The sequence below is a fragment of the Phyllobates terribilis genome, unplaced genomic scaffold (assembly GCF_046119375.1).
Source record: "Phyllobates terribilis strain yellow unplaced genomic scaffold, ASM4611937v1 Scaffold_1__5_contigs__length_1240528914, whole genome shotgun sequence".
In the NCBI taxonomy this organism is placed as follows: Eukaryota; Metazoa; Chordata; class Amphibia; order Anura; family Dendrobatidae; genus Phyllobates; species Phyllobates terribilis.
This window is the reverse complement of record NW_027362761.1, coordinates 1,139,630,093-1,139,652,032: the sequence shown is the minus strand read 5'-3', so window position 1 is coordinate 1,139,652,032 and position 21,940 is coordinate 1,139,630,093. Positions and strand designations below refer to the sequence as shown.

Below are 21,940 nucleotides of genomic sequence, written 5' to 3'. Positions count from 1 at the left end.
CCTGTGTCATTCTTCTTTTCCTCAGCTCGGATGTTGCCAATTTTACATTCCATTGCACCAATGGGGATTATTTTTTCATCTTTTTCCAAAGTGCCTCACCTTTTAGACAGGACCTTCCATATACAGAAAGGGATAACACATTATCACAATTCAAGTCCTTCAAAGTAGTCATTTGTTAAATGGCCACTACATGGGATCGCAGCATAATCTGGTCAGCATACAGCTTTACAGCTTGCAGCATTTAGATGTAAAAGTTTCCAGGAGACAATAACATTTTCAATGGAGCACACACCCCTATGGTCCTGCATCTTCAGTTACATTCTTTCTTGTTTTCACCAGAGCTAAAAACACATAGATGTACAAAAAGTAGAGATGAGCAAGTTGATTTGATACAAATCAAATTTTTGTCTAATTTTTAGGAATATGCTGAACCCTGTGAATTCAAACAACTTTCAGTTCACCTTTGCACAGATTGCAGACAATTGCATCAACCAGAGAAAGATGATATGATCTTGCGCACATTTGGGCATGCTTCCCCATGCTTCTTTTTGCTAGTGTGAACATGCTCCTATTTCTTGCATGTGTACCATCTTAGACCTCAGTTCACATTGCTTGGTTTTTTGTCTTGTTTGCATTCTGTGCAAAGTAAGGGTGTGGCATCCCCTTTGTTGAGCTGATTAGTATATATGTAGCTTACCACGGGCCTAGGTGGTCTGGAGTTGGGACCCGGTCCTATTTGTCTACCCCTTTATGTGCATTACTTCAACTTTGATATACAGTAAGGTTTTTAATATAGACAGTGTAGGTACCGTCCCAATTTAGGGTCACCTTGCCGCTGGTGGGACGGCTTGTATACTTTTTTTGATCAAAAATAGTTCACTAAGTACCCTATGTTTAATATGCAACTTTGCTTTACATTTATATATAATGATGGTAGGGTATGAGATATATTTTTTGTCTTTTGTAGGTTTTGATGCTTCCCCATAATGCCTAGCAATGATCACATCACAAAGTATAGTGCAAGCACTCAGGAGGAACTATGACAGTCTGTATAAAAACAGAAGCAGGGAATGCAGTTGTCATTATGTGGTGAATCTGGATAGTGAGAGGACGTCGCCTCTCACATTTTAGCCATGGAGATAGGAAGAGAAAGCCATAAAACAGTGAAGAAATCATACAGATAGTGTATGACAGCACAACAGTAACGCTTAGTGTGTGAGGAGAAGATAATAATAATACAGATTTAATTGATAGGGAGAGAGAGACATAAAGGTTCATTTAATCTGAAAGATTATCATGAAAGAACATTTTTAGGCAGTCAAAACAGGCTGCTGATCATCTATCAAATGAGCAAAACGATGGTTTGTTAGGTTAAACGATCCTTTCTCTGCAAAAAAATATAATTCTCGGCAGCACATCATCCTGCGTAAACAGGACCTGTGCTGCCTAGAACAATAGCAACATATGTGCACTGAATGATTTATTGCAGATCATTCAGTGCATATCTGAAGCTCAGTCTGCCCTTTAATTAAGCTATTAAAAACTACTGATATGCAGATAAATAGCTGATTAGCGGTCATTAAGTCCCACCAGTCTGCTAGTGTAAACAGGCCTTTAGATTGTTTGTGAGGCAGGGACCGTGATCACATAGTTAGCAACCTCTTTTTGCTTAATCAGATTGGTTATAGTTCTGCTGCAATTCAGTCACACACATGTCTTTTCAGGGGTATAGGAGGCTTAGGAGTACTTGCAATTAACGACAAAACAATTTGCTGCTAATCGAATTTCTGGGCTAAATTCACCAAAGCTGACAAATTTGAATTTCAAAAAATTCCCTCATCCCTAACAAAAAGTCTTCAGCTCATCATCTGTTACTTATAATAAGATGAAAAGGCCAGCCTTAGAGTTTTCTGTCCCGATGTCATAAAGAAATTAAAAAACAAAAACAAATCTCAAAATAAACTTCCAATTGTATGTGCCTTAAACATTTTGAGCAAAAAGTACTAAACAAAAAATATAAAAATAAGGAAAATGATTTCTTCAAATTTCTGATACTGTATGATATTGATATAATCTACTGCATAATATCATACATTTTATATTTATTATATACCAGTATATAGTTTTTACATTTTTAACACATTACTCATTTTTTAATATTTATCTTTCTATAAAATGTAATTTCATTATTTTTTTTAGTTTTAGGTTAACACTGTCTCAAACTTTCAGGTAAATGCAAATCATCCCATAAACCAAGCCTTCCCTTTTTATTATTCTAGTCATGTTACATTTTGGGATTCGTGTGGTTATTTAAAATGTCTTATAAAAGAGTAACAGCCAGACGAACAATTTCCTGCAAAAATTTGCATCCACAATTTTTGATGGAGGTTTCTTTGACTTTTCCTTCTCTAATCCAAGACCGTTTTTGAAGTGCAGATTCCAATGTATTTTTTTCCTCTCTCTTCCTTCTATAAAGTGGACTTGGTTTTGGAATTTAGTCCAATTTTCATATTTTTTTTTTATTTTCTCAATCTATCAATTTATTAGAATTTCATAAGGTAAAAAGTAAGGTAAACACCTCAGCAAAGTCTAATTGTAAGCAGAGATGTCCTTGGATCGTGTTACATGTTTGGCTTTTCTTCATCCTACTTACTGCTTCCATGAAGTCTAGACATGGTTTGAGGTTTTATGATTATGACCGACCATTGTCCCAGATCCACCAGCCATATTTAATTCTGTAATTACGAATTGCTACTGGGAATGTTATATCTATTATAAATCTCTTGTTAGGGTGTTAAAGGTTAAGTGATGTTTCATATTATTGTAACTAGAGTTGTTACTCCAGGGGAACCGTTTCTGAAAATCTGCACAACACATGGTGAATAGATCATGGCTGGTCACGAGTCAGACGTTAGCTTGGGTTGGTCGATTTGCATTTCCTCTCACGTGAGTAGTTTGGTTACATAAATGGTCCAGAGTCTGTTTAAGCACAGAGAATATAAGCTTACTGTGCCGAAAGGAAGCTTAATGATTTCCTTTATAGAGGAAAAGAGAATGGATGCACTGAGGAAGCAAGATGGACAGCTCAGAATTTAAAGCTTTTACCTGCAGGCATGTGTAATTGATAGCTTCTCCATGAAGAAGTAAAGTTCCTGCTAAAGCCAAGGAAAGACTATGAATAACTGAATAACTTATACCGTATCCCCGTGTGTGCATTTTATTCAGAAAAAAATCCCCTTGATGTTCATACGATGTGTGGAAAATCACTTGAATGGAACTTTAGTAAAAAATAATTTCCATGCTTTACGGAACTGTTGTCATTTAGCTGGATAATAGGTCAGGATGTTGATAAAAGGTATAGTTATCTGGGCAAGGAATAAAGAGATTTGTGTAACTACTCAACCCAGTTTCATTGGAATGATCCCATATAAATAAGCTAATCACTGCTCAGACCATCTGTTAGAACCTTGCTCTTAGGTTTTTTCCTTTGCTGGTCACATGACCTTGTTGGCCTATTTAATCCTGCTCCGCCCTTCTGGCTTTGCTGGACTTCATTGTATAACTACTTTCTAGCTAGCCTGTGCTCTGTATCTAACTCTGTTAGTTTGCTTGGTCTACGGACCTCAGTGTTCTATATATTTTGTTTGTTTGTCTGTCTGCTACTATTTCTGTTAGGAGGTGTCCCATTTTCCTCCCAGTCCTTAGTACTTGTAGGGATTCCTTCCCCACATCTATAGGTCTCCGTACAGACTAGCTTAGGACTTTAGCAGGTCTGATCGCAGGATCAGGTTCCCTGTTACATCGTAGGGATAAAGCTGAGTTCTATCGTAGGGACAGATCTCCTCTCTTTCCTTAGCTCTGGTAGCAGAACATAACAGTAAGTCCAGCCTGCAAATTCTCTAAGGAAAGATTTTTCTGTTCCATCATGGTGTCGGTTCAGGATTTGGCTCATCGCCTGCAGGGACTCTCTCTGGAGGTGGCCGAGCTCCGTCAGCACGTGAGTAACTGTCCTGGAGCACATTTCTTGGAGCCTAAGGTATGTTTGCTGGATTTATTTTTTGGTGAACACCGAGAATTTTTTTCATTTAAAAATGCTTGCTTATTGTATTTTCGTTTGAGACCCAAGTCCTCTGGGGATGAATCCCAGCGCATAGGGTTCATAATGTCACTTTTACGCAAAGAGCCTCAGGAGTGGGCCTTTTCTTTGCAACCTAGTGATACATGCTTCAGATCAGTGGATAGTTTTTTTTCTGCTTTGGGGCTATTATATGATGATCCTGACCGTGTCGCATCAGCTGAGACTGAGTTAAGACGTTTGAGACAGGGATCAGGTAATGTGGAAAAATATTGTACTCATTTCCGTCGATGGTCTACTCAAACAGGGTGGAACGATTCTGCTCTGAAAAGTCTATTTCTTGCTGGGCTCAATGAAAGGGTTAAAGACCTGCTAATTGCTTATCCTACACCTGAAGATTTGCAACAGGCTATGCAATTAGCTATACGGGTGGATAGGAGACTGCGTGCAAGGGTTAATGAGAGCAAATCCTCTGCTATGTCAGTTTCTGGTTATGAGAATGTGTGTACTAACAGTGGTGAACCGATGGAGATTGGATCGGTGGCACCTCGCTCTCAAGAAAAAGACCGTAGATTTTTTGAAGGCTTGTGTTTCTATTGCGGAAAATCTGGTCATTTGATTAAAGGCTGTGAGCTTCGTATGAAGAAAGAAAAAAAAATGGTCAGTCATGCCCGTATTGCCTGTTTAAATTCCAAGGGTGTATTTTTAGCTGCTTCCACGATTGCTCAGGAAAAATTAATGGAATTTCGGGTGTTTGTCGATTGTGGGTCTACTCTGAATGTAATTGATGGGGGATTCTTGGAAAGACTCAATTTAAAACCCAAACCTTTATCATCCCCCATTGCTGTGGTTTCTGTGGATGGTTCCCCTTTGGAGAATATTACTCTCAAGGTCTGTGAATTTCCTCTCACTATTAATGGTGTTCACCATGAGAAATTGGATTTGGTAGTTTTGAATAACTTGCCTTCTCCAGTAATATTGGGATTGCCCTGGTTAAAATTTCACAATCCTGTACTGGATTGGTCTACCAGTGAAATTAAATCCTGGAGCCATAAATGTTATGACAAGTGTTGTAACGGGCGTATTGCAGCGTTGGATAGGGGAGAATTGCCTGTTCCTATTCAGGATTTTTGGAGAGTTTTTTCTGAGAAGGAATCGCAGGTTTTGCCTCCCCATAGAGACTATGATTGTTCTATTGAATTTGTCCCTGGAGCGACTCTTCCTAAAAGTCGTTTATTTAACCTTACTATTCCTGAGAGGAAGGCTTTGGAGGAATACATACAGACAAGTTTGGCCGCCGGTCACATTAGGCCTTCTAAGTCTCCTGTGGCGGTTGGATTTTTTTTTGTAAAAAAAAAGGACGGCGGTTTACGTCCTTGTCTGGATTTTCGTGAGATTAACAAAATTACTGTACGCAATCCTTACCCACTGCCAATGATTCCTGATTTATTTAACCAGTTAATGGGGGCCAAGTGGTTCTCTAAAATTGACCTTAAGGGGGCATACAATCTGTTGCGCATGAAGGAGGGTGACGAATGGAAGACTGCTTTTAACACTCCTGTGGGTCATTTTGAGAATCTGGTTATGCCTTTTGGTCTTACTAATGCTCCTGCATTTTTTCAGAATCTTATTAATGACATCCTTAGACCTTTGATCGGCAAAAATGTGGTTGTGTATTTGGATGACATTTTGATTTATTCGCCGGATCTGGAGTCTCATTGGCGGAGCGTACGTGAGGTATTACAGTTGTTAATGGACAATTCGCTTTTTGCTAAGCTGGAGAAATGTGAGTTCGCTGTACAGAGAATTAGTTTTTTGGGTTACATTATCTCCAGCGAAGGTTTTGAGATGGATCCGGTTAAAGTTCAAGCTGTACAGGAATGGCCTAGGCCTATTGGTTTGAAATCGATACAGAGGTTTTTATGTTTCGCCAATTATTACAGAAAATTCATAAAACTTTTTTCTAGTATTGTCAAACCTCTGACCGATCTCACCAGGAAAGGTGCTGATGCGGTTCAGTGGTCTTCTGAGGCTATTGAAGCTTTTGTGTATCTCAAGGAGAGGTTCACCTCTGCTCCCATCCTTATGCAGCCTGATGTGACTAAGCCGTTTTTGGTTGAGGTTGATGCTTCCTCTGTGGGGGTTGGCGCAGTATTGTCTCAGGATAACGGGGATGGATTACATCCCTGTGCCTTTTTTTCAAAAAAATTTTCGGAGACTGAACTGAATTACGATATTGGTAATCGGGAATTATTGGCTATTAAACTCGCATTTGAACACTGGCGCCACTTCTTGGAAGGTGCGGAATTTCCCGTTCAGGTTCTTACGGATCATAAAAATCTGATATATCTTGATGCTGCCAAGCGCCTGAATGCCCGTCAGGCTAGGTGGGCACTGTTTTTCTCGCGGTTTAATTTCTCCGTTACTTACATCCCTGGTACTAAGAATGTTAAGGCGGATGCCTTGTCTCGCAGTTTTTCTCCCATAGTCGGTGCTGAGAAAGAGGAGAACATTTTACAAGAAGGTGTTGTGATAGCTGCTTTGGACTCCGTTTTGGAAGATGAGATTCTTAAAGCACAGGAGAATGCCCCATCTAACACTCCTCATGGGAGGTTGTTTGTGCCTGGGACCTTTAGGAGAGATTTGTTTGTTGAGTGTCACGAATCTCGGTTGGCAGGTCATCCCAGAATCTCTGAGACCAAGAGACTGGTGGGTCGCAGTTTTTGGTGGCCTGGATGGCAGAAGGAAGTCATTAAGTGGGTGCGTCAATGTACTATATGTGCTAGATCTAAGTCCTCACATACTCCTGCTGCGGGGTTGCTTTGTCCTTTGGAGGTTCCCAGTGCTCCTTGGACACATTTGGCTATGGACTTTATAACTGACCTTCCCCCCTCTGAGGGTTTTACTGTCATCTGGGTGGTCGTGGACCGTTTTAGCAAGATGTGTCACTTGGTTCCCTTCGTCAAACTTCCCTGCGCTAAAACTCTCGCTAAGGCCTTTGTCAAGGAAATTGTCAGACTTCATGGCATTCCTACTGACATTGTTTCTGATAGGGGTCCTCAGTACGTGGCTCGTTTTTGTGACAGGTTGGGAGTTCATTTATCGTTCTCGTCCGGATATCATCCTGAATCTAATGGCCAGACAGAAAGGAAAAACCAGGATGTTGAGCAGTTCTTGCATTGTTTTGTGGCAGACAATCAAGAGGGGTGGTCTGAGTTTCTGCCACTTGCTGAATTTGCTCTGAACAATCATACATCTTCTTCTGCTGGTTGTTCGCCTTTTTTTGTTGTTCTGGGAGACATCCGTCGTTTGGGTCGTTCTCCAAGTTGGGATCTGCCGTGCCTGAGGAGGAGAATTTTTCCGGTGATTTGGAGAGAGTTTGGACGGATGTGCGTGGTAATCTTCAGGAGGCCAACAGAAAATCTAAAGACTACTTTGATAGGAAACGACAGGAGGTTTTGTTCGCTGTTGGTGACATGGTTTGGTTGTCCTCTAGAAATCTGCGGTTGAGGATTCCTTCTAAGAAATTGGGTCCCAAGTTTGTAGGGCCCTTTAAGGTGCTTCAGGTTGTCAACCAATCTGCTGTTAGGTTGGAGGTTCCTACCTCCTGGAGAATTAATCCGGTATTTCATGTCTCTCTGTTAAAAAAAGCTGTTGTGTTGGATGGTGACGCCTCTGCCTCTGTTCCTCCGGTGGTGGAGGACGGGGAATATGAAATTTCTCGCATCCTTAACTCTAGACGGTATAGAGGTAGTTTGCAGTATCTTGTGGCCTGGAAAGGTTTCGGACCCGAGGATAACTCTTGGGTGAGGTCAGATGATGTTTCCGCGTCCAGACTTATCAGAGCGTTTCACAGGAGATTTCCTGATAAGCCTGGTCCTAGGGGATCCGGAGGATCCTCTTAGAAGGGGGGGTACTGTTAGAACCTTGCTCTTAGGTTTTTTCCTTTGCTGGTCACATGACCTTGTTGGCCTATTTAATCCTGCTCCGCCCTTCTGGCTTTGCTGGACTTCATTGTATAACTACTTTCTAGCTAGCCTGTGCTCTGTATCTAACTCTGTTAGTTTGCTTGGTCTACGGACCTCAGTGTTCTATATATTTTGTTTGTTTGTCTGTCTGCTACTATTTCTGTTAGGAGGTGTCCCATTTTCCTCCCAGTCCTTAGTACTTGTAGGGATTCCTTCCCCACATCTATAGGTCTCCGTACAGACTAGCTTAGGACTTTAGCAGGTCTGATCGCAGGATCAGGTTCCCTGTTACATCGTAGGGATAAAGCTGAGTTCTATCGTAGGGACAGATCTCCTCTCTTTCCTTAGCTCTGGTAGCAGAACATAACACCATCTTGATCTTTTGTAACTTATGGAGAAAAACGGCATCGTGTGTGAAACCTAGGGCGCCCCCACTGGTACAATTAAAAATTGCACAGTTCTCATTGAAATCTATAGGCTATCTTTGTAATGCATGGACATGCCAGGTCCTCCAGAGAGAGATTCTCTTTAACCATTTACCAGTCTTGCTAGTACATGGACCCACTGTCACGGGTGTATCAAGTGTGATAGACAGTCGCTCTGGATCCGGCTGTAGAAGCTCACTGCGCTTGGCTTTGCCGACGCCTTCTTGATCCTCTCATCTCTGTAGTGTAGTGATATCCTTCTTCCTTTAGGACCCAGCAGTGACCTCCACTTTCTCCTGCTAATTGACACACCCTTGCTTGGTTGTTAAAAACTCTGTTTCTCCAGAGAGTCTCCAGGGATAGTTTTATGTTCCTCTGTCCATGCCTGGAGTATTAGTAGTTGGCTAGATTCTTCTTGGACTTCCCTTGGGGACAGTTTGCGTTATCTCTCTGGTGTCTTCTCAGGCTAAGTGTATCCCCTTTGTTTGTTTACCTTGTTGTCTTTAGTTACAGTGGGGCCTGACTAGTGTACACCCTAGGGCCTAGCTTTAGGGACATTCAGGGATTAGGTTTCCTGCTCGGCGATAGGTGCGGAACCTATATAGGGACTATAGGGTAGTCAGGGTGCTATTAGATCTGCCTAGGGGTCTCCACTTCCCTTTTTCCAAGTTGTTGGGCTCCCTTTCCCCTCTTTCCATCATTGTATACTTGTTCCTTCCCTCACCTTGCTTGACACCCACCTCTCTACAGTTCCAAGCAAAACTTAGCCATCATTCTGTTTATTTACCTACAGATGTAGTAAGACTTATGGCGCATTTTAGGCAAATCAATAATCGGGGAATGAGCATTAGTGGAATTGCCCATTGCTGACTATCAGTCCTTTAAAAAGGTCGACAAACACCTGACAAATGAGCAAACTACTAGTTTACCAGGTTAGATGATTTTTAAGTTGGCAGAAGTTGTGCTGCCGATAACATAACATTCTGTTGGCACAGAACGATTATAATAATGATCGTTCTGCACGCTTAGAATGATTGTTGGCCTCTGTAAACTGTGCTTGTATATAGTCAGTGGGTTGTCATTCAACAACATGGATCACGCTGCGTGAACCCAGATTAACTGTTATTTAAAGGATTTTTCTCACCATTTAAAAGTTTTTAAAGTAAAATAACTTGTGGATCAGTGGGGGTCTGCACTGGGACCACCAATGATATGTACAGAGCTCTTAATAATAGCTGAGCAATTCCATGTACCCCTTTTGATGGGACCATTATGAATGAAACTCAATGTGAACTCAGACTCTGGTGTAAATTTTGCTTTAAAGAACTTTTCTCAATTTAGACATGTATGGCTTATGCACAAAATCAGGCGGACAATGAATGTCTTTTTTATTAAAATATATAGGAATAATAGATTTGGGGCCCGATTCGTTAAGACTGGCGATGTACATGCCAGTCTTAATGAAGTGTTTTGGAATGGTACACACCACTTAATAAATTTGACACATCTTCTCAATGGCATGCGCCTCCTTGCGCCTTGGCAGAAATGCTACTCCAGTCAGGTACTGTGCATCACACGTATCGGTGTGACTTGGGTCCTATGCAAGCTCCATCTGGGTGCATGTTTAATACTACACAGCCACCCCCTCCATGAATTGGTAGGTCAGTAATTGGCTGTTTGCATCAGTATTTTGCACCTGTGCTGCCACCGCCTTTATCATGGGGTCTGCTGCATCCTGCTAGTGCATTGGTAATCTGACCTGGTGTTGGTAAGGCTGTGTCTTTTTCTGTGATGTTTCCAGTTAGGGACTGGAATAACATTTCTGGTGTAAAAATCTCCACCATTATTTATGAATTTCATGGGCTGGTATTGTCACGCCCAATCCCACCCTGGCTTCTCCCCAGATTCTCCCATTTTGGCATAGTTGCCCGAAACTGTTGTGATAAAGTTAAGTTGCAACATTTTTTTGCAATTCCTCTTTGCGCAAAATTTTTGTGAATTTTTAAAGTGTTTTCCAACAGTTTTCTGGTGTAAATATGTTCATGAATCAAGGCCATAATCTCTATTCTTTTCTGCATACAACTTTCTTGACTTTCAGAATGAGGATCCCCATTCTCCTGATAAGTTTGGATTTGCAATAAATGTCTTTTGCTATACTATCATTTATAAGTGTGAAAGGTTCCTTAGGTTTAACACTTTCTGAACCGTAATAGTTTTAAAAAAAAAAACACCTTATACTCCTCTCACCGCTCACCGTTCCGGTCTCTCCGTTCCTCACCCGTCTGGTGCTTGTTGCATCTTTGGATCGCCATCGGCTGTGCTAAAATCCCTGGACCTTTCACACTAGGCTACACATGCTACATGCACTCGTAAAGGTCACGGCCCACACCATGACATCATGGCATGCACTGTGACCTTTGCACACGCATGTGCAGAACCCTTCCGGAAGCCTCAGCCTAGCGTGAGAGGACCAGAGATTTCAGCGTGGCCAACGATGATCTAAAGATGTGACGAGGACCGGACAGGTGGTAGTGAGGCGTAGAGGAGGGGCCGGAGAGGTGAGCAGTGAGGTGAGTATAAGGATATTTTTACATATATTATGCTTATTATGCTCTGAGGTCTGGATATACCCCAGAGCATAATAAGGGACATTCAATTTGCAGAGCATAATTTCTCAGCAAATTAAATTTTCCAGGAAAACTGCATGAAAAGAACAATTTGAATTTTACCTGATCCGCTCGTCTCTACTGAAGATACATGAATGAGCTCAGAATGTATGTATATGGAGTAGTAAGGAAGAGAGAGATTAATATCAGATATCTATGGCCAGGCTTACATGTGCCAAGTAGAGAGTACATACTTTCTAAGGGGTGATAACCTGAGGAAAAGTTCCTTTATCATCCCCTGGAGTCTGTACAGGGAAATAAACACCAGTAAGACTGTGATCTTATTTCTTGCACTCGCAGCTTCTTATTTTCCACTTTTCTCTTACATAAATATAGAAAGTAAATTTTTGCATTCTGATGCCTACCTTCAAACTAGTGCTTCCACCTATGTCCCTAGAAGTTAAATGGAATCTGTCAGCAGGATTTCACTCCCTCCCCCAAACTATTTACCATTACTGAGAAATTAGCATTTAAATTGATATGCAAATGAGGCTGAAGAGCTATTTGTAGATCTGAATCCTCTGTCACTCCAGCTCTATTCCCTGGCCAACACTGTTTCCTCCTGCTTGACTAACAACTCCTTTGCCGGAAGTCACACAGCGTAGCTGTTGTAAGTCAAGCAGGAGGAGACCGCACTGGGCGAGAAATAGAGCTGGAGGGACAGAAGTTTCAGATATACAAATAGCTTCTAAGCCGTATTTGCATACCAATTCAAATGTTGAATTCTCATTAACAGAGGAACGGACTGGACTTGTTATTGAAAGAGCTACATGCACGTATAAATAGCTTGGTGAGGGGATGGGGAGGGGGAAATCATGCTGACATATTTCCTTTAAAAGAGTAATCATGATAAATATTCGCATTCTATCATTGACCTTATTTGTGTTTATCACTAGAAGTGATGGTTATTTTTTTTCCGACTGACCGGAGTTGAGTTTTTATGTCTTCACATTACTTTAACTAACAGTGAAGCTATTGATACAGTTGCCGGCCTCACTGGAGCATTGGAGGCTCTTTGTGCACAACATTAATGTTCCTTGTGGCGAGGTTTATTACAACTTAAGTACTAGAGTTCAGACCACCAAGCCCATTCTATTTTACAGCTCTCCAGTGAAACTTTGTGTTTGTGAGCCCAATAAGGCAGAATAAAATCCATACACATTACACATTAAAGCTTTCAAGATTGAAGATTTGAGCAGTGGAGACACAGTGAAAGTCTAGCCCATCCACAGCGGAGAGCAAATACAGAGCTCTGATAAAATCCGCTGATAATGTTGAGTCAATTACTTTATCTATTGTTAAAATTTGCCAAGACCAATCTAGAATATTACACACGGATGTGCAACAGATCCACTTCTCGGGATGTGAGATACCTGCTGGATTGATTATCTTAAATCTGGATGAAGCGGTTTCACGTAATTATTTTATGTCTTTACAGAAGCTTGTTTAGGAAAGTGCAGTACTTAAATAAAGTGTCTGAGATGACAGTTCGAAAGTCAATAATACCAGGTACACTGAGCAGACTCTTGAAATTAGTGTTTTTTTTAAGCAGGACTAAATGGCTCAATGAAATACATTTTGCTTCTCATTTTGAAATGTTCACTGAGTGTAACACAGGTACTTTAGATGCAGTGACACAGAAACACAGAGCAGCCAGTACAGGGTTAAATAACAAGGGGGATTTACTGTAACAGGGTCAATCTCCACGCAGGGAGTAACAGGGGAAATATGGGGAAATATGGGAACAACAAGGAAAGTAGCAGGTAATATGCTATACCTGACAATCCACAGTTGGGCTAGATGTAGACACGGTTGTTATCAGCAGTTTTTTCACTTAGCTGACTCTTGCTCCTCACAAGGCAGTAGCCGGCTGATGCCGGTGTTGCTTTCTTCCGGCTTCCCCACCTAAACAATGCTCCGTCTTCTGGCGGCAGCGGGCGGTCTCCGGTTTGACCCACTGAGCCCCTAGTCCATAACAGTGCACCTCACTTGCTCGGCTCCAGGGATCCTGCGTCTCTTCTCCCTCTAGTCGGGCTTGACTCCCACTGTCCACTGCCGCTTTTCCCATGCAAAAACTCCTTTTCCACCCTCTTCCTAGACACGAGCTCAGCTCCCCAGTCACCTGACTCCTCAGCTCTCTCTCTGGACACAACCCCAGCTTCCCGGTCACCTGACTCCTGTCTGTCTTCCCCCTGCAACAAGAGGCATGGCCCCAGCAGTTCCGGATCCCTTGTTTTGAAAGTACTTACACCCCGGTCTTCCCCCTTACATGAGCAGAAATGTCCTGATGAGTTTATGTTATGAATATTGCCCCATTGTGTAGCCCTAGACCGATTAAACCACATCTGTAATTAGATTTTCCAATACAGACTGTATATTGTATTAAATAGTCTTTGACCTGATGATGCTGGTGTACTTTGAAAATCTATCTTTGAGTTAAACTTGCAAAAAGTGTTATACAGCCACTCTATCAGCTCCCACCTAGCCTCATTGACTGCTCCTCGGTGTCCTTCCTGAGCACAATCTTCAGCTTTGCTAAGCCTCATTCAGACATCCGTTTTTCTCACATATGAGATAAACAGACTTATTATTTTCATCAGAGTGTGGTCCAAGTGTCATCCGTTTTTCTCATACGTGAAGAAAAAAAGTACCTCCAGTTTCTCCTGTGTGACAGTATGGGAAAATTGGACTGCGCTCCGATGCAATCTGAGTGCGGTCTGATTATTTTCAAGGAACCGTAGACTTTCATTGCAGATTTTGAACCAACCCTCTGATCAAAATCGGACATGTCTCCACGAAAACTCAAGGATATGTGGATGGCCCCATAGACTATCACAGTACAAGTGCTATCAGTGAAAACCAAGGATAGCACTCGTATGCAAAATTAGGACGTCTGACTGAGTTCTTAGCTTGTGACGGTGGAGACTAGAGAAGATGAGCAGATCAGGCAAACTTCAAATTTGTATGGATTTTCCCCAAAAAATTTGATTGGCAGAGAAATGAATACTCCGTTAATTAAATGTCCCACATCAAGGTCTCTTAAGACTAGTGTTGAGCCAATTTGTTCGGCATTTCAAATTCGTGTTCGGGGTTCCGGTTTGTTCGCGCCGAAAAATTGGCTCCGCCTATGAACATCCCTGATTTGCCACGCTGTCACACAGATGTCATCTACGTGACAGTGTGGCAAATCAAGGATGTTCATGTGCGGAGCTGATTTTTTGGCGCAAACAAGTCGGAACCCAGCACACGAACACGAATTTGAAATGCCAAACAAATTCGCTGAACACTACTTAAGACCCCCAGAGCATAATAAACGTTACATATACAGAAAATACTTATGCTCACCTTACCAGTCACCTGTTTTACACCTTCACTCCTCACCGTCACTGGTCTGGTCCATGTTGCATCTTTTTATCACCACCGCTCACGCTGAATCCCTGGGTTTCTTCATGCTAAGCCGTGACTTTCGGCTCCAATGAGGCCTGGGACGTTTCTGCACAAGTGCTCGTAAGGTCACGACGTCATAATGTCACGACACATGATGAACTTGCAGGTGCAAGTGCAGAAATGTCCCGGATCTCAAAAGAGCCACAAGTCCCGGCCCAGCGGGAGAGAGTCAGAGATTCAGTGTGAGCGGCGGTGATCAGAAGTTGCAACAAGAACTGGATGGGAAACAGTGAGGGGCTAGAGAGGTGAGAACCGAGGGGAGTATAAGGATTTAAAAAAAAAAAATGTTTTAACCGTTTAACATCCCTTTGCAATTTTTTACAATACTCGAGTGGATTTAATTTGCACATTCATACATAATGATACACATCCAATGTATATGGGAAAGTTTCAACTATCACCTATCAGATGATTTTAGGGAGGAGAAGGAATTGGCATTTTGAATTTAAAATCCTATTACTTTTGTTCTATGATGAGATAAGCCACCACTAGAGTTATGGACGGTCGTTAGGAGGGATAGTTGATGCGTATGGCCACCATTTATGACTCTTCGTTTCGTAGTTACCATAATTTTCTTGTCCATTTTTTTCTACAGTAGATTAACATTATATTTTGTATTAAAATCTAACATAAGTGCCTAATGTTGTCTGTATTTTTATTAGGTTCATCGTGGTATTAAAGGAGTAGTTAAGGACGAACATGGGAACCCAATCAAGAATGCCCGAATTTCAGTGAGAGGAATTCGCCATGATATAACGACAGGTATTATAGTACAAGTCTGAGAACAAGACTGGAAAGACTTTCTATTTTTGCTAGTTATTTCATACTAATATTTTAAGAAGGCAAGCTCATCAGTTGTAAAAGATATAAACTATGTTATAAATTGGTTATAACTGGAACTGTATCAATCCATGCTATATAACTATGTATCCCGCACGGAAAATGCAAAAAAAATACAAAAAACAATTGCACCTCCACTGATATCTAAAAGTAAATACACTGCTCAAAAAAATAAAGGGAACACTTAAGCAACAGAATATAACTCCAAGTAAATCAAACTTCTGTGAAATCAAACTGTCCACGTAGGAAGCAACACTGATTGACAATCAATTTCACATGCTGTTGTGCAAATGGAATAGACAATAGATGGAAATTATTGGCAATTATCAAGACACACTCAATAAAGGAGTGGTACTGCAGATGGGGACCACAGACCACATCTCAGTACCAATGCTTTCTGGCTGATGTTTTGGTCACTTTTGAATGTTGGTTGTGCTTTCACACTCGTGGTAGCATGAGACGGCCTCTACAACCCACAGAAGTTGCTCAGGTAGTGCAGCTCATCCAGGATGGCACATCAATTCGAGCTGTGGCAAGAAGGTTTGCTGTGTCTGTCAGCGTAGTGTCCAGAGGCTGGAGGTGCTACCAGGAGACAGGCCAGTACACCAGGAGACGTGGAGGGGGCCGTAGGAGGGCAGCAACCCAGCAGCAGGACCTCTACCTCCGCCTTTGTGCAAGGAGGAACAGGAGGAGCACTGCCAGAGCCCTGCAAAATGACCTCCAGCAGGCCACAAATGTGCATGTGTCTGCACAAACGGTTAGAAACCAACTCCATGAGGGTGGTATGACGTCCACAGATGGGGGTTGTTCTTACAGCCCAACACCGTGCAGGACGCTTGGCATTTGCCACAGAACACCAGGATTGGCAAAGTCGCCACTGGCGCCCTGTGCTCTTCACAGATGACAGCAGGTTCACACTGAGCACATGAGACAGACGCGACAGAGTCTGGAGATGCCGTGGAGAGCGATCTGCTGCCTGCAACATCCTTCAGCATGACCGGTTTGGCAGTGCATCAGTAATGGTGTGGGGTGGCAGACCCCTTGTGAGACCATATGCTGGTGCGGTTGGCCCTGGGTTCCTCCTAATGCAGGACAATGACAGACCTCATGTGGCTGGAGTGTGTCAGCAGTTCCTGCAAGATGAAGGCATTGAAGCTATGGACTGGCCCGCCCGTTCCCCAGACCTGAATCCGATTGAGCACATCTGGGACATCATGTCTCGCTCCATCCACCAATGTCACGTTGCACCACAGACTGTCCAGGAGTTGGCGGATGCTTTAGTCCAGGTCTGGGAGGAGATCCCACAGGAGACCATCTGCAACCTCATCAGGAGCATGCCCAGGCGTTGTAGGGAGATCATACAGGCACGTGGAGGCCACACACAATACTGAGCCTCATTTTGACTTGTTTTAAGGACATTACATCAAAGTTGGATCAGCCTGTAGTGTGTTTTTCCACTTTAATTTTGGGGGTGACTCCAAATCCAGGCCTCCATTGGTTAATAAATTTTATTTCCATTGATGATTTTTGTGTGATTTTGTTCTCAGCACATTCAACTTTGTACAGAACAAAGTATTCAATGAGAATATTTCATTCATTCAGATCTAGGATGTGTTATTTGAGTGTTCCCTCTATTTTTTTGAGCAGTGTATAATGTGATCAAAAAGTCATATGTGCCCAAAAATGGTACTAACACAAACTAACACAAAAAGAGACCTCGCACAATTCAGTCTATGGGAAAATAAAGTAGTAAAACATAAAAAAAGTGCATTTTTTATTCTCATTGTCTTATCAACCTGCAGGAAAAAAGTGGTATAAAAATTGCACACAATTGGAGCTGTGATTAAAAATTTAAAAAAAAAGAAAAAATTAAAAATTACTTTTTGTTCATTGCACCTCCCAAAAAAGTGAAATAAAAAGTGCCCAAAGTCATATGTAGATGAAAATGGGAGCCATGAAAACTATATCTTATCCCATAACATAAATAAGCCCCTGCGTATCTCCATTGATGTAAAAAATGTTAACTTTATAATTCTCTCTTTGTATAAAAAGTAATAAAAAATAAATAATATTATATACATTTGATGTTGCCATAATCGGGCTGACCCCAAAATTTGTGCAGCAAATCAGTGCTCCTGAAATGTGACAATGGAAAAAAAAATGTGTGAACATTAAGGCCATATTAGGTTTGGTCCTTAAAGGGTTAAGTTGTTAATTTGAAAGTGTTTTTAATATATTTTATTGTGCATTGCTATTTTTACTATTATTTAGGTGGGCACTTGCTCCTTTTTTCTTTTGTAGAAAATATGATTTATTTTCTCCTCAAACATAATTATACGAGACAATCCCCAAAAATGACATTGAGAAAACTACTAGAAAGTCACTTTTCAAAGATGGCCAATATGTATAATATAGGGAAAAAAGAAATAAAGAAGCTCACCATGCCAATGTTATTCGGGATACACCGGAAAGTTGATGAATGGGTGCCATTTCCTGCTGGTTGAACCTCATCTATTGTGGAACCGACGAAGAAAAAAAGGATTTTCCAGCACTTCCATCCATGCATAATATATGGTGATGTTGAAATTGTGTCTTCACCAAGAAGTTGTGGCTTAAATTAATATTTTTTTCATGTCCCTCTGTTTGAAAAAAACCCACAATGGACAATAAAACACAAAATATCAGAAACTTAAATACTCGGCACTATGATTATCTATTATATCAGTGTTGTAAAATTTTTAATTTATTAGTTTGTAAGATAACATTTTGGGGTACATTTCCCCTATTGCCCTTTGACCTAAACCCTTTTATCCTAATATCTTTGAACTAAATCTAAATAATAAAGGAAAAAGATGTGTTTTCATTTTTCTTATTAAGCTTCAAAAACTGTAAAACATCTGTAGACTCAACAAATTAACTACATTCCTAAACCCTAAATAAATTCATTTGAGGGGTGTAGTTTCCAAAATGGGGTCTCTTATTGGTGATAATCCACTCTACTGGCACTTCAGGGGCTCTGCAAATTTTACATGGCAACTAAAAAAAATTCTAATCTGCAATCTAAAAGCCAACAATGCTCCTTCCCTTCTGAGCCCTGCCATGTGCCCAAGTAAGAATTTACCACCACATATTGTTCCCATATTGCGGAACAAAATTTTGGGTCCTTTTCCTCCCATTAACCTATGTAGAACTGAAACATTTTGATTGAAACCTACATTTTATTGGAAAAAATGTAATTGTATTAAATTGATGACCGAATGCTTATATAGGAGGAACTCATTACCGATAGGAGTTTGTGAGGCAGCAGAAGGCAAACGTTTGACACTAGTTAGGGTGACTCCTAATTAGAAATGTGTAGTCACTCTTAAGTTCCTGGATGGAAGGTTTCCTTAAGTTACAGTATGTTTCTCTCTTATAAATGGGCTCCTCAAATCCACTTTGATCCCTAAAATATGAGCGTGAGAAATTGTCTTCAACATTTTTAAAACTGATGTTTAATTTATAACCCTTACCAATAGGAATGGGCACATTTATTCCAGTGGAATTAGTCTACTTGAATTTTACAAAGATCCACATTTTGGAAAATATAGATTTTATTTTTTGTAATTTCTGCTTGTGAATTCTACGATGGCCATCTTGCTTATCAGTCGAAAGCTGGCAAAAGACTAAAATGAAAAAAAAACCTCACCTCAAAGCTCATTTTTCCAGCTGCCCTCACTGCTCTCTGTTTGCTGTCCACTGTCCAGTTCTCCATAATGTCACGCCTCCAGCTCGGTATTCACTCTGAGCCGGGACTTCCGGCTGTGAGCAGACCCAGGCTCGGCTTGGTATCCACTCTGGGCTGGGACTTCTGGCTGCAAGCCCAGCGAGGTTATTGTGCGTGGCTGGAAGTCCCAGTTTGCGTGAACACAAGGCCGAGCCAGAGTCTGCTCACATCTGGAAGTCCTATCTCAGAGGTAGTGCGATGAAAGCTTAGAGAAATAAACAGTTGACAGGAAACAAAGTGCAGTGAAGGCAGCTAGAGAAGTGAGCTTTGCGGTGAGTCCAGACGTAGAGTGAACACCAGGCCAGAGATGGGAAGAACCAGTTAATGGGCAGGAAGCAGAGGGGGTGGTGAGCAGTGAGGTGTGTATTTGTTTCTTTTTACTTCTTACATTTATTATGCTCTTGGGTCTGGAGAGACCCAAAAGCATAATATGAAATCAAATTTCCTGGTAAAATCACATGATTTGGCGAGTTCAAATTTTGTCAGATCCATTGATGTCTAGTTAGAAAGTCTTAAAAAAATGGTTTGTTTATTAGAAATAAATTGAAATAAGAAATAAATATAAAGAATAAGAAAACTGAAAAATACGAAAACGGTTATACAATTTTTCTGATATTTACCGAAACCTCTCTATTTGTACTCCCTGTTGTTTTTGTAAATTATCCCAATTTATCTTCATATGTGCATTTTGTATGAGCTGTGAATTTTCTGTCCTACCACTGTTATCTTACCTCCTCTGGGAGAGCTTTTCTAGATGCTGTTTCATCATTTATTCATAATAATAACTATTGATTATATCCTCTTAGCCAACAAAATTTTCTTTGTTTGTTTTATAAAGCTGAAAATGGAGATTACTGGCGACTCTTGATTCCAGGTGTCTACGTGGTCTCTGCAGAAGCCTTTGGCTACTCTAAGGTCTCTAAGAAGATTACTCTTCCACCTACAATGACCAAGCCTGGACGAGTTGACTTTGTTTTGAACCGCATTGAAATCAAATCTCGCAAATATGATCAACTTATTCCCGAAGATATCTATGATCGATATGACCCACTCGATTCTTATGATCCTTATACTCAGGGTCAAAGAGAACGAGGTGAAGGAGATCAACAAAATGAAGAAAAGCCTTGGTGGTGGTCCTATTTTAGCATGTTGGGCCATAACAAGCCATCATGGCTACTTAAAAACAACTAACTATTAATTTCTGAATTTTACAGGCAACAATTTCATTATTTTATTTTTATTTTATCTGTATTTTGTGTTGGTAGTCACAATTTAATGTACCTTATTTGCTTTGATGATTGTTCATATGGCCATTACATTTTTTTGTCCTTTATGCTCATGTCCATTTTTCTTTTTAATGATGTTTAGGAATATTCCTGTATAAAATTTATATATTTTTTATTACATTGATGCAGTGTAAAAATAAGTCACAACATGTAGAAATAAACTGAACATCATGTTGCTAAACTGATTCATAGTTAAATGAGATTAGGCTTCATAAGCAGAAGATTGCAAAAAATCTAATACTAGCATTTTTATTCAGGACAGACTTATTTGGGATAAAAGGCATCTGCAAGAATTAACTTTTGTAACTTATCAAGCTGACATGGGACTGAGTGGCTGGAAAATGCTCCTGCCAGAAGCCAACTTTTAAACTAAATTCTGTGTAATTTAAAAGCTACCAACTGAGGGCTATGCTTCCCACAATTTGTTTGGCACTTTTATACTCACGGAGAAAGACTGAGAGTCATTGAGTCCTGCTTCCTCCTACCACACCTGGTGATTTTACTATTCCCATTTGAATTTGTATCTACACACGTGGTCAAAATTGTTGGTACCCCTCATTTAATGAAAGAAAAACCCACAATAGTCTCAGAAATAACTTGAATCTGACAAAAGTAATAATAAATTAAAAATCTATGAAAATGAACAAATGAAAGTCAGTCATTGCTTTTCAACCCTGCTTCCATAGAATTTAAAAAAAAATTAAACTCATTAAATAGGCCTGGACAGAAATGATGGGACCCCTGAAAATAATGTGACAAAAGGGACATGTTAAATCAAGTTGTGTCCACTAATTAGCATCACAGGTGTCTACAATCTTGTAATCAGTCAGTGGGCCTGTATATAGGGCTACAGATACTCACTGTACTGTTTGGTGACATGGTGTGTACCACACTCAACATGGACCAGAGGAAGCAAAGGAAAGAGTTGTCTCAGGAGATTAGAAAGAAAACCATAGACAAGCATGTTAAAAGTAAAGGTTATAAGACCACCTCCAAGCATTTTGATGTTCCTGTGACTACAGTTGCACTTATTATTCAGAAATTTAAGATCCATGGAACTGTATCCAACCTCCCTGGATGTGGCCGCAAGTGGAAAATTGATGACAAATCAAAGAGACGGATAATACAAATGGTAACGAAAGAGCCCAGGATAACTTCTAAAGAGATTAAAAGTGAACTTCAAGCTCAAGGAACATCAGTGTCAGATCGCTCCGTCCGTCATTGTTTGATCCAAAGTGGACTTCATGGGAGACGACCAAGGAGAACACCATTCTTGAAAAAAAATCATAAAAAATCCAGACTGGAATTTGCCAAACTACATGTTGACAAGCCACAAAGCTTCTAGGAGTATGTCCTATGTAGACAGAAATATACGTTTTTGGCAAGGTATGTTCACAGACGGAAAAATGAAGCATATCAAGAAAAGAACACAGTCCCTACTGTGAAACATGGAGGAGGCTCTGTTAT

The 21,940-nt window shown here is 40.7% G+C and overlaps 1 protein-coding gene across 3 annotated transcripts in view; it reads left to right on the top strand.

Moving 5' to 3' along the window:
- Positions 1–21,940, top strand: part of CPZ (carboxypeptidase Z) — a 131,300-nt gene that overhangs the window by 87,635 nt on the left and 21,725 nt on the right. For 2 of the 3 annotated variants that reach the window (XM_073647667.1, XM_073647677.1), the window contains exon 10: positions 15,244–15,343. In XM_073647667.1, coding sequence (XP_073503768.1) covers positions 15,244–15,343 — 100 coding nt within the window. Of the gene's footprint in view, positions 1–15,243; positions 15,344–20,025; positions 20,655–21,940 lie in introns of those variants that run through there. The other variant, XM_073647658.1, reaches the window with a different exon arrangement.